Source organism: Oncorhynchus mykiss, chromosome 27, assembly GCF_057628025.1.
Source record: "Oncorhynchus mykiss isolate SJ-2025 chromosome 27, ASM5762802v1, whole genome shotgun sequence".
NCBI classification, from domain to species: Eukaryota; Metazoa; Chordata; class Actinopteri; order Salmoniformes; family Salmonidae; genus Oncorhynchus; species Oncorhynchus mykiss.
In genome coordinates, this window is record NC_143048.1 from 35,805,090 (window position 1) to 35,818,191 (window position 13,102).

At 43.9% G+C, this 13,102-nt stretch overlaps 2 protein-coding genes across 3 annotated transcripts in view; both read right to left on the bottom strand.

The window, feature by feature from the left end:
• Window positions 1-215: 215 nt before the first annotated feature.
• On the bottom strand, window positions 216-9,099 carry si:dkey-24p1.6 (protein sel-1 homolog 3). Its single transcript, XM_021588395.3, has 23 exons — window positions 8,710-9,099; window positions 8,086-8,560; window positions 7,695-7,821; window positions 7,462-7,583; window positions 7,253-7,368; window positions 7,097-7,158; window positions 6,680-6,812; window positions 6,462-6,597; window positions 6,214-6,354; window positions 5,867-6,078; window positions 5,559-5,738; window positions 5,330-5,449; window positions 5,105-5,245; window positions 4,933-4,995; window positions 4,660-4,833; window positions 4,427-4,554; window positions 4,254-4,337; window positions 4,073-4,163; window positions 2,539-2,626; window positions 2,333-2,442; window positions 2,080-2,207; window positions 684-789; window positions 216-591 (listed from the first exon to the last, which is right to left on the bottom strand). The coding sequence occupies exons 1-23, from the start codon at window positions 8,761-8,763 to the stop codon at window positions 493-495; spliced, it is 3,090 nt and encodes a 1,029-aa protein (XP_021444070.2). The 5' UTR covers window positions 8,764-9,099; the 3' UTR covers window positions 216-492.
• Window positions 9,100-9,424: 325 nt separating this feature from the next.
• stim1a (stromal interaction molecule 1a) overlaps window positions 9,425-13,102 on the bottom strand; it is a 54,916-nt gene continuing 51,238 nt past the window's right edge. Inside the window, exons 12-13 of one of the 2 annotated variants that reach the window (XM_021588396.3) lie at window positions 12,498-12,879; window positions 9,425-11,806 (exon numbers count right to left, since the gene is read on the bottom strand). In XM_021588396.3, the coding sequence (XP_021444071.2) occupies window positions 11,272-11,806; window positions 12,498-12,879 (917 nt within the window). In that variant the 3' untranslated portion in view covers window positions 9,425-11,271. The remainder of the gene's footprint in view (window positions 11,807-12,497; window positions 12,880-13,102) is intronic. The other variant, XM_021588397.3, reaches the window with a different exon arrangement.

Genomic DNA, 13,102 nt, shown 5'->3' on the forward strand with positions numbered 1-13,102 from the left:
ATCTGTGTACAGGTGACAACTTGCTGTTCACCTGCTGTTTGTGCCAGGCCTGGTGAACCCCTGGGGCATTACCAGCCATTCATTACCAGGAGCCCAGAGGCCCACAGCACGGTTCTCCATAGGCCTGAAAAATGACTCTGTTCAGGGACACCACGGTGCTAGTCAATCCCCCTGGTTGATCTGTTCTACACTGGAGCCCCAGTCAGTAGAAAATATTGATTTTCAAATCAGTTTGCTTTATTAATACTGTTCAATCAATAGACAGTTTTGTAAACCATGATCGTACAGAACATTGAAATAACTTTATACATTCTATTTAAGAAATTGTGCTATCTTCATTCAAGATAAAACAAAGATAAAAACACAAAAATATTTACCCTTAGCTATAAAAACAAAATAAAAAATGAAACAAATCTGCGAAAAAAGTTTTTGCTCTAGATACAATCAAGTCTTCTTCCTCATAGTGCTGATAGGCTGATGGGTTTCCTGGTCCTAGTGATAATAAGACATGATGCCACGCCCCCTCAGAACACGGAGGATGATGAAGAGGATTGGTGGAACTGCAACTGCCATGACCACAGTACCAGAGACCTGAGGGAGAGAAGACAGCCCAATATCAACGTTCATGGCATACTGTATCTATGTTGAATAGGACAAGTTCAATGTTCAATCATCATACATACCTTGATAGTAGCACTATAGTCCTTTTGGAAAGACTGCAGATAGGCATGGAATAGGGCAAGGCTGCAGGGTAAGTAGGACTCTGCTGTACTGTTGGAGTCTCTGCACCTATGGAAAAGTATAGGAATTGTACAGTGAGAACAGCCTAACCAGTTGACAATATTATACCAGACTGGATAAGGGGAGGACCATCCTCCTCAGTGAATTTCATAAAAATTCAAATAGTGAAACATTATAAAAGTTATCCATTTTTAAATAAAACTATACTAAATATATTATTGTCACCAAATAATTGATTAAAACACACTGTTTTGCAATGAATGTCTACAGTAGCATCAACAGTAGGGTAGCACCATGGTGTAGCTGGAGGACAGCTGGTTTCCATCCTCCTCTGGGTACATTGACTTCAATTCAAAACCAAAGTGGCTCATGGTTCTCACCCCCTTCCATAGATTTACACATTAATTATGACAACTTCCGGAGGACGTCCTCCAGCTTATCAGAGCTCTTGCAGCATGAACTGACATGTTGTCCACTCAATCAAAGGATTAGAGAATGAATCTAGTACTGAAAGCATAAGCTACAGCTAACTAGCACTGCAGTGCATAAAAGGCGGTGAGTAGTTGACTCAAAGAGAGAGAAAGACAATAGTTGAACAGTTTTGAACAAATTAATTTATTCAAAAATGAAGAAGTGCGAGAGAGATATCTATTTTTTTTTTACACTTCCTTAGCTAGCAAAGGCATTTAGCTAGTTAGTTTAGCCTATTCAAACACCCAGCTCAAACAGAGAGGGATGCTGTTACCTAGCTGGCTATGGCTAACTCCTCCAAGTCAAGGTAAGATTTTAATTTTTATTTTACTTATTGCCAGCAGTGTAACTGCTAAACTGCTTGCTTACTGTACACTGTACTGCATGATAGTAGTGGATTTACTAACGTGTTCTAGTAGCTATGTTGTTGACTTTACGTTAGCTAATATGGTGACAACGATGAAGGCTGTGTGTTGCGGTTAGCAGTTTTGATATAAAGGTTAAAGACTTTTTTCCCGGTCACAGACAGCTGATGTGTTGTGTACTGAAGTCCACAAGCGACTTGTATGCACCTACGCTGTAAACTTTCATTCATAGGCTAGGTTGTAGCAACCTCATGGTGGGTATAGGGAAAATTAGAATATCATGTAGTAGTCTAAACCTATCTATGTTACATTGAACTGGGTGAATGGAATATAAATGACAGTCATCCAATATGCTGTAACAGAAATAAGGCCATGACCCTAAAAAAATGATCGTCCTCCCAAAACTTAACGGCACTGACCGCCACTGATATTCCATCATATCCTCAGGTAGTGTACATGGCATGCTCCTGTTGTAAATGGTGTACAGTACCACAGTACATACCTGCGGTAAAGTGTAGTCGCCAGCTCAGTGTTATCTGCCATGTAATGCTGTGTCAGACCCAGTTCAGACAGGACGGACAACGGTAACCCCTGTTCCTCTTGAACAAGCACACCAAGACTGTACCAGCCCTGTGAGAAAAAGCATGCGGAGACACACACACGCACACACACACACAAGGGTTGCAGATGAGTGGGAAGGCATTTCTTTAATGAGATGGCAATGACATCACACGTATGTAACCTGACTGGCATACCTGAGGGTCACTCCTTAGTGCTGCCTGTTTGTACATCTCTGCTGCTGCTGCCACATCTCTCGGTCTCTGCCCATGTCCTTCATACAGCAGGTCACCCATCCTGATCAGGGCTGCAGAGGATGGATTGAGGTAATATTAAAACAATCTCTCTGAGAAAAGTGCAACAACGGAGTCAATGCTGACTGTTTGTGTCAAAGACAATTCACCATAGGGATCAGGATCTTGTGCCTGGCTGGTCAGGTTGTAGTATCTCCTCATACACTGCACTGCAAAAGTGGGATCCAGGAAACCTCCCTATTGGAAAGGTCAGTTATAACTACATGTGTGTCACATATTTATATATACTGAATAAAAATATAAATGCAAAATGTAAAGTGTTGGTCCCATGTTTCATGAGCTAAATAAAAGATCCCCGAAATGTTCCATATGCACAAAATGCTTATTTCTCTCAAATGTTGTGCACAAATTGTGTACATCCCTGTTAGTGAGCATTTCTCCTATCCCAAGATAATCCATCCACCTGACAGGTGTGGCATATCAAGAAGCTGATTAAACAGCATGACCTTTACCTAGGTGCACTTTGTGCTGGGGTCAACAAAAGGCCATTCTAAAATGTGCAGTTGTCACACATCACAATGCCACAAATGTCTCAAGTTTTTTGAAGGAGCGTGAAATTAGCATGCTGACTGCAGCAATTCCCACCAGAGTTGTTGACATAATTTAATGGTAATTTCTCTGCCATAAAGCCAAGTTCAACATGTTGCAGAGAATTTAGCAGTAAGTCCAACCAGCCTCACAACCGCAGCCCAGGAACTTCACATCCAGCTTCTTTGGGTTTGCACAACTGAAGAATTTCTGCACAAACTGTCAGAAACTGTCTCAGAGAAGCTCATCCGCGTGCTCATCGTCCTCGCCAGGTTCTTGATCTGACTGCAGTTCAATGTCGTAAACCAAATTCAGTGGGCAAATGCTCACCCTCGAGGGCCACTGGCACGCTGGAGAAGATGAATGCTGGTTTCAGATGGCAGACAAGGGTGTATGGCATCCTGTGGGCGAGTGGTTTGCTGATGACAACGTTGTGAACAGAGTGCCCCATGGTGGCGGTGGGGTTAAGTTATGGGCAGGTATAAGCTACAGACAACAAATACAATTGCATTTTATTGATGGCAATTTGAAAGCACAGAGGTATTGTGACGAGATCCTGAGGCCCATTGTCGTGCCATTCATCCGCCGCCCTCGCCTCATGTATCAGCATGATAATGCACAGCCCCATGTCGCAAGGATCAGTACACAATTCCAGGAACCTGAAAATGTCCCAGTTCTTCCATGGCTTGCATACTCACTAGACATGTCACCCATTGAGCATGTGTGGGATGCTCTGGTTCGACGTGTAAAACAGCGTGTTCCAGTTCCCGCCAATATCCAGCAACTTTGCACAGCCATTGAAAAGGAGTGGGACAACATTCCACAGACCACAATCAACAGCCTGATCAACTCGATGCGAAGGAGATGTGTCACACTGTATGACACCTTTTTTTAAGGTATCTGTAAACCCAATGCATATCTGTATTCCCAGTCATGTGAAATCCATAGACTAGGGCCTAATTAATGTATTTCAATTGACTGATTTCCTTATATTAAATATTTTCGCATGGTGCGTTTTATATTTTTGTTCAGTATAGTTATGCATTGATATACTGTATCTTCACTGTGGAAACAAGTTTCACCAATCAAACTCACAGGGTTTTGTTCACATAGGTACGCCACATTGAACTGGGCGGCTGCAAATCCTGACTCAGCTGCCATCATGTAATACAACAAGGCCATTAAGCTGTAAAACAGTAGAGACATTAGGTTCATACAATAACAAACATTACAAATGAGTGTCATCGTGTAATGTTCTAACAAGAGAGATGGTCACCTATCCCCTTTAAGATAGGAATCCAAGGCCTTCCTGAGGACCATTCCAAGGTGTCCATTGCGCTCAGCTGCCCACTTAACCCATCTGTGGTAAAAACAGAGTGATTGGCAAGCAATGCAAAGTAATGTTGTAATCAGATTCATTAAAAAAAACTAATGAATTTAGAGACTAACAATACAGCATCTGCTGGACGCCTCTTGACTCGGCCAGGGATCCCTGTGGTCCACACATCAGCCAGCTGAATGGAGCCATCTATGTTTCCTCTTTGGGCAGACTTCAGGTAGTAGGTATAGGCCATGAACTGGTAGAGACAAAACACTGTTGGTTCATTATCTCAGTCCAATAGATGCCGGTCAGTGTGTAAGCTACGTAGGAGACCATAGGGTATACTGACAGTCGACCTGACCTTGTCTGCAGCTTTCCCAGGATACAGGCCTTGGGAGTACATGACACCCAGATTCATAGCAGCATCTGAGCTGCCTTGTTTATCAGCCTGTTCCCACAGCTGCACTGCCCGCTGGTAGTCTTTCTCAAACCGCTCATAGTACCAGCCAAGGGCATTGATCGCTGGCGTGAAACCCTGTGGGATTGAATGTTATGATGAGCTATTTTGAAGGCGTCATTGTAGTCCTTACAGCCCATGCATAATGATAAAGTCCTGAACATAATTTTGACCAACCTGCTCTACTGCTTTCTTCAGGAAAGTGACTGCCCTTGGAATGTCTTTCTTGACTCCTTGGCCCTTAAACGTAATGATGGTATTGTCAAAATAGGCTAGACATTGCTATCATTGAACTTAGAATGACTATAGAGACTGACTGTGTCATCAAACTGAGTAATTGACCTCTGACCTGCATGAGGACTATGGCATAGTCATACATGGACACTGGGTCCCCCAGACGGACAGCTCCTCTCTCATAGTGTCTCACAGCAGTCTGGATGTCTGGAGACACGCCCTGCTGGCCCCAGAACAGCATGCGGGCCACAGCTTGCTATAGAAGGGCAGTTCAACCATTATCACAAAATATTTATTGAGATTGTTTTCAGTATTTAACTATCAGACAGATGTATAGTACCTCTGCATCTGCGGCTCCATTGCGGGCCTGGAGTTTTAACCAGTGAAAGATATCATGGTTTTCATTGGTTTGGAACCGAAGCACTTCCTCGTTGTTCAGGTAAATAGATTCTACAAACATCTACAAAACAGACATACTAGATGAGGAGCAGTTTCATTAAATGACATGTTTTAGGATTGTATAATACTTGCACAGGCTGAGATGATCTTGCTTCAGGCACAAGGCCTACCTGCTGAGGTGAGGGGTTGTGATGGTCGGAGGATGTCTGCTTGGCGATGTTAGAGTAGTAGGCATAGGCCAGGTCAGAGTCTGGGGGGATGCCATGCTCACCTAGCTGGTGCAGGTGCCCCAGGCGCAGCAGGGCCAGTCTCCAGTCCTTCTGGGCTGACAGCAGGGACAGTAACCATGCCTGGAGGATGCGGGGAATAAGAGACATGCAAAGTACAAATAGGGGGTCTGGAGTTTCTCCTGACCATGAAAAACTCCTGACCGTAGTAATGACGACATACACCTGAATACACACACTCATCCACCCACCTTATTGGGCTGCCTCTCCACTCCTACACCACTGCTGTAGAGAACTGATGACAGGTGTAGAGCTCTGTTGTTCCCCAGACAGCCAGCTTGCAGCAGAAGGGCCATTATCTTGTTAACTACTCCAGTGGATCCAGTGCTCTCTTGACGCAGCTTACGCAGAGACAAGGAGTACAGAGCCCTTCCCACTGATGCCAGATCAACCTTTCTGCCACCTGGGTATACAGTATAAACAATAACATTAGAAAGATTGCAACATCCTCATTAAATGGTGTTGATGGCGTTAACTGGTGGAACACCTTTGGAGGTTAAAATAATTGTAGAAGAGTATTATTATGACCAGCTCTTACCATGCTTGGTGGCCAGTATCTTTGCCAGATGAACTGCATAGCGTCTTTGAGGGGCATTGGGTGCCTCCCAGGGTTCACAGTGTGGTGTCACAGCTAAATGACATTTTAATGTCCACTCATGATAAGCATCCATACAGTTCTCTGGAAAACAGAGGTTGTGTCAGTTTGGATGGAGTGACACTAACTTTGTGAGCCACTGAATATTTTATACACCATCATGCCATCTAGTGGATATTACAAGTCATTACCAGACTCTTGTTTCTCTCTGGCTCTCAGTAAATACCCAGTCAATTTGACATGAAGCTCCAACTGAAATTCCTGACAGGACTGTAGCCATCCAGCCAAATTAAGAATCCTAATAGGGTCTGGAACAATGATTTCAGACTGTGGGAGACAAATTAATACAGGTGTAACATGTTTTGTTGAATTACAGATGGATTTGGACGTGTCTGACTGTGATTCTTACCGGCCTGACGTCGGGTATTCTGTTTCGATAGTACACCAACGGTCCATAATAACCTTCAATTCCTCTCATAAATTGACCTCCACTGACCACAAAGTAGCCCTCCGTGTCATCCAGGTGTATAGGATCTCTGAACCTGTAAGAAACCAGCTCCATATTCAAAATGATGCTGACATGCTATGGCAGGGGTGGGCAACTCCAGTCCTCCAGGGTCTGATTGGTGTCACACTTTTTCTCCATCCCTAGCAAACACAGCTGATTAATCAAAATGCATTCTAAACTGAATATTATGATTAGGTGATTATTGGATTCAGGTGTGTTAGCTGGGGCAAAACTGTGACACTAATCAGGCCCTCGAGGACTAGAATTGTACACCCTTGTGCTATAGGTTTCTTTATTTTGTTCTGTGTTCATCCTTACATGTGTTCTGCAGTATGAACCAAACGTTGCTGCCCATCTATGCACACCATGGTAACATCCACCTAAACATAATTCAGAAGAAGAGTGAAGACATTACTGGTTAAACTCCTGAAACATTGATTTCCTGTCTACTGTGGGTATGGGGTTAATACTGACCATTCTGCCACGCAGCTCCATGTTGATGTGGCACCACTGGGCCAGGGGCACCTGGAATGGGCAAAGGAACGCTGAGGACCTCCCAGTCTCCCCATGCATCTGAACATGCAGCTGGCCTGCAGAACACGTTATAACTAAGGAATAGGCATTATACTGGTATAATAATGCATCTGGCCATTTGAGAAGTGAGGATAGAAGAGCAATGTTACCTGATCTTTTAAGGAACAAATTGGGAGTGGCATAGTTATTTTGATAGTCTATGTGGTGAAAAACGGCACACAAGTTTTCCTGGCAGGATTGGGTCAGGAACACCCAGATGGAGAACACACACCTGGCAACAGGAGAGAATAAAAGTATCAAATATTATCCTATGTTAATATCCCCAACATGAAGCCCACATATTTTAGCATGCACATACAGACTATGTAGCTAGTGGTCTTACCATGGAAAATAAATATCTTGGAGTCGCAAGTACTCCAGGACCTCGTTGCTATAGGCATTTAAAGTCTTGGTGATGCCAAAGTTCTCTCCAGTTGAGGCATACATGGACGACAACAAATGGACTGTCTCTGAATGGGAGATTATTTTGTGATAAAATGAGAAATGCTAGGATATAAAGGTTTGTATGAAGTTTGTTATAGTTTATAGACTAAATATGTTGAAAATTAATAGATGTCTTACACTACTATACCTTGTTTGACTATGACTGCTTTTAGTGTCTCAATGCTCTATTTGAGTGGTCCACAATGTGTTTTTTAAAATCTTTACTTTGTATTGTCAACTATTGTATCATTGTGGACTGACATTTTTCTAACTAAGTCTACAGTAATTACCTTGTTCCACAGGGCATTGTGAGGTGGTGGTCCTGCGGGTTAACCACAGCATCTGTGTAGCCCAGCCAGGGCAGAGTTGGTGCTGCTTCATGGGGCGACTGAGAGGGGACGTGGGCTGCAAGCTGACTACTGCAGTGGCCTGGCCTGACCTGTAACTGTCCTCAGATCCCTGCTCACTGACTGAGGCACGCAGCATGCCACTGAGCACCCACTGAGTGTCAGGCACAACCCAGTCAGGCTGGTACACCAGCCAGTCAGGGAAGCTCAGTAGCAGAGTCCTAATCCGGTCTGGACCCGGCTCACAGCTCCAGTGTCTCTGGAATACCGTGGAGCTTACTCCAGTGTCATAAGACACCAGACACTCCACCAGCACCACAGCTGGTTTAGAACAGGAGTACAACACTTTCAGAGAGTAGCCAGGCACTGGCTCAGCTGGTGGGTTCAGGAACATCACATGATCTGAACCCCAAACCATCTGTGTGGAGGGAAAGGATGAAAGCCACCAAAATAGTATGTACATCGAAAGTTGATACATTTCTTTAAAATGAAGCACCTAAATTGAAACATTACTGTGTGTGTGTATGACAGGTATTTTGAAAATAGATATAGTACAACATAGCCTACCTGTAAACTGAGGAGAAACAGTAATAAACACTTATCCAAGTAATGCTGGTTCATGGTCCGAGTGTGGGGCTGTATAATTCCTTTAAGATGATGGCTGCTCAATAAAAATGTAGTTTAAATGTTTTCATGCTGAGAAGCACACGAAAGACAAACACTAAAATATGTAAAATTAAAAGGTTAGCAGTAAAAACGCCAATAAAGGACCATATAGTCAAATCTAGTTTCAAAAAGGTGCGTTCGCTGTCCTTTTGACTGGAAGAAACCTGAGAAAGTTTCAATGACGAGAACCCGGACTAATATCCTGCTTTGTCCACAAGTGAAACAAGTGCTTATGTAAATATTGGAATAAATGCACACACAGCTCCACCTGATAGCTGCGCAATCAGACGCGTCACGTGACCAATAGATTGACGGGTTATTTGATATTCGGAGCAAACCATCTCGACTAAATTCCCTCAATGTGTTACGGCATTCGAAAATGTTTACACATTTAATACATATTGCGCTTGTGTTTTACTCTGAACTAGAGGGATAATAATGTTTTAAAAATGCACATAAAATAAATAATACCCAAGTCTGTTCATTATTCAGTGCCAATTACTCTAGAAAACCTGTGATAAGATAAGTTTTCGCCTTGCTACTGTTTTTATGTGTTAGTATCCCCACTAAAAGCACACCAAGCAGCTCTTCGTATCTGATAAACAAAGGCCATGTCTTTCATTCAAAATAGTTTATTGCTACCATGCAGGAGTGCCATAAAAGTCTAGAGAACGTCACAGAAGATGCAACAATTTTTTTTTCTCTGTACAAATATATGTATTCATAAATAGAAGCTCAAAATGAGAAGTCGGGAGTTAAAGTAGGGGTGGAGAGTCATGATGCTCGAGCTGACCTCTGCCTCAAGCCCATTTTACACGTTAATACAGTAGCTGACATGCATCAATACAACTCAGTGCAGTATCCTGGCAACACAGACACTCACAGATAGACGGTATAATCCACATTACAGCGTCATCGTGCAGAAGAGGTACAAATGACACTTTAAAAAGTACCAACAGGAAGTTCATGTTTTCAACTGATCAATGAAAGAAAAATAATGACATTTTTCATCCATACGATCAATCGCACTGTGTGAGGCCTCCATTGGGGGGCGACGGTGTCGTTTGGAGAACTGCTGTGATTATTACGCAGAGCAGATTCAGGAGCAGTCCAGCACGTCAATTATTTAGAAAGTTAGAGTCCCTACAACCAGAATGTATCGTGACATCCTTTTCTAAACCATGTGTGCCCTCAAAACCATTAATGGCAAGTGAGTTTATAATTGTGACCAGTAGATACCATTACTGTTATTGTGTGCTTGACTTTGGATCTGTATAATGTGAAAATAGGTGATCAGGGTAGTCTACAGAACAAGCTAAAGTAGCAAACACCTCTCCAGAATGCTCTAAACGACTTGGGAGTGTTTGAAATACAAACACTGCTTGAAACGCTCTTCTTAAAATTATGTGGGTGACAATGTCAAATTGATCACCTTATTTTGGTTTGGAGTCCCCAGATAAAAAAAAATGGAAGGCAGTGCTACTCATTCTAAAACGGCGTCTAATGTACAGTACATATATAGCGTATGAGAATAAAGGCCACTGGACCAGTCTTTGTTTTGGCACCTCCAACAGCACTCCACATGATATCTCTTACAACAACTGCAATGTAGATTGATACAATTGGCAATTTGCAAATGTAGACATTTACTTCAATAAACATTTGACATTACATTCATATAGTTCAAGTAGTCATTTTAATAACTTTCCCCTCTATTAGGGAACTTAGATCGTGGACAATTACTTCTTGCACTGTGACACAGGCTACCTAGCTTTGTATGTGCTGGGGGTCTTCAAAGCAGTTTAAATCAAGCACTTCTACGTCACTTCTGAAAGGTGCACCATCCTAGGGAAATGTTTGCCTCGTGTGTTGCTGTGTCTGCAGTTGTACTGGAAGAGTTCTGCCAACATTGATTGCTAGATTTCTTGTTAGCACAATTGATTCGGGAGGTTTTCGCAAGTCTTGTTCAGCCCCCCTCTCACAATTGACCAAAATGACTACCATTAAGTACTTAAGGTCCATCTGACAGCATTTTTTGTCAAACACATAACAAGGTGGCTGGGGATGAACCAAATGAAACAACTGAGTTAAGTGTTGTCTAAGCAGAATAGGAACAAGAACCAAGCAAACACCTAGGAGCATTCAGAGAATATCAGTCAAACAAAGGTGAAGACATGCAAACTGATACAGGTTGAAGTAAACCAGAAGACATCCACCCAGGAGACTTGTTTCCCTTTGAGAGACTGGCACCCTTTCCTACTAAATAAATAGTGCTTTACATTCCACTATACAATACCACCCATTCCCAATATAATCAGGACAAAAATCATATATGCTCCCACAGTTCTTCAGGGAAAGTACCTACAAATCCATAAAGGCAAAGACCAGTGAACAACTTCTCCAAAACAGAAACAACAATAAGAGAAACACATTGGACAGCTCTTTAATAGTCTTTAGTAGCCCTCATTTCTTCTGTTTTTTGAAGATCTTGAAGGTGTGTTTCTTACGGCTGGCGACGGAGTCTGTGTCTTCTCCCGTGGAGCCGCTGTCTTCCTCTAGAGGGCTCTTCTTGGAAGAGAGCTGTGGGATGCGGCTGCCTCCCTTGGTCCCTGTGGCCCCAGGCTGGCCCCCCGTGGGGGAGGGGGTGTCAGCGTCAGTGGAGTTGGGGCTGAGGGAGCGGGAGGACTCTGACATAGACATACCAACGAGACCAACATTCATCTCTCCCAGGCTGGCTGACTTCTCGATGCTGTACACCTTCTTCATCAGGATGGGGCTCTCTGTGACTGGCTCGGCCAGGGCTCCTCCTTCATGGACACGGTTCCCTCCGTTAGGGGTGTGGGCATGCAGGGAGGGCTCGTCGGAGGCGGAGCGGACGGGTTGGCCATACAGGAAGGAGGTGGGTTTAACCAGGTGGCCCTTGGAGCTGTAGGCGGACAGACGATCACCGATTTGGGAGAGGGACAGGGAGGAGTCTGAGTCTGAGCGGTTCAACTCTCTGTGGAAGAACAGAAGAGAGTCGGTGGAGGAAGAGAGGTACAGTGAGGCTCGGTCCAGAAACATTCTTTAGCCTCTACCACCTAGGCACTTCAAGTAGACCTGAAAGAACTGGACAGACATAAGCAATGGTAGTATCTCCATTTTCCCCTCTGATAGGCTAGGTGGATTTTTACCATCAAATGGAATGCCTACACATTTCTAATCCTTTCAGAACTATGGGCTAGAAGCTGTTCTGGACTGAGCCTGACTGAAAAGTGGATCCAAGCTAGACCACTGCATGCTTGAAGTAATCTATCCAATGCCTGTAAAGCCAAGGACACAGTGGGCACTACTCGCCCACAGCAACTCCACCTCCTGTTAGTAGTGCAGGCAGAGGGAAGGGTTGTTTGGGCTATCGAGAAAGACAAGAGTTGGGAGTGGATGGCAAAAACGAAAATAGAAAACAATGAATTAGGCAGAAAAAAAATGTATTTAACGAAAAAGTAATAATGCATAAGAATGTACGCAAAATGTCACAGGTTGCAAAATGGGTGAGTTATAGTTAGATGAAACAACCGTTTATGAAAATGAGAACACTGCAAACTAGATAAGAAAAAAATACATATGAAACTATGGGGGGTGAAAACGTAGGCAGAGAGAAAATCTCACGCGCATGCGGTGAGTGTGGAGGGAAGAGAGCAGAGGGGTACCCGAAGCTGCTGCTGCGCTGGAAGTCTGGGATGGTGTCCATGGGCTGAAAATAAGACGAGTGATAGACATGGGAGGAATGAGGAGTGGTGGAGTGTAAGGAGGAGGAGGAGTGGAAGGAGTGGGGCTGACGGTAGGAAAGAGGTGGGGAGGAGCAGATGATCGCGGGGTGCGAGACAGCCGAGGACAGGGGAGGCAGGGGGAGAGCCTCAAACTGTTGGAAGGACTGGCTGTGTGACTTTTGGAGGGTGGCCCTAGACCTGGTTGGGTTGGAGGTACCGTCTCCCTGCTGCCCCGCCAACAGGCAGGTCTCTACCAACCTCTGAGAGCCCATGGCCAGCTGGGAGTCCATGTGGCGCTGACGCAGGGACATCATACTGGGAGCTATAGAGACAACACAGAACACCACCATTATCAACAACCACTCTCTGATTATATACACACACACACACACACACAACAACACAGGGTGAGGGACAAGAGTAGGCTGGAATTCGACTGGGAGGGCACTAGCAGAAGACATGGGTGTTTGAGACATTCCAGTAATGAATTAGTGTTGTTGACCTTTGTGTTGAGCAATTCAGTAATGTTCGGTTGGGAGAAATGC

Coding starts and splice junctions, on each gene's coding strand:
- si:dkey-24p1.6 (XM_021588395.3), bottom strand. CDS start 8,763: ATGAACCAGCATTACTTGGATAAGTGTTTATTACTGTTTCTCCTCAGT. Junction 6,598..6,679: donor GAATACCCGACGTCAGGCCG/GTAAGAATCACA, acceptor TGTCTCCCACAG/TCTGAAATCATTGTTCCAGA. Junction 4,164..4,253: donor TCCTATCTTAAAGGGGATAG/GTGACCATCTCT, acceptor ACTGTTTTACAG/CTTAATGGCCTTGTTGTATT.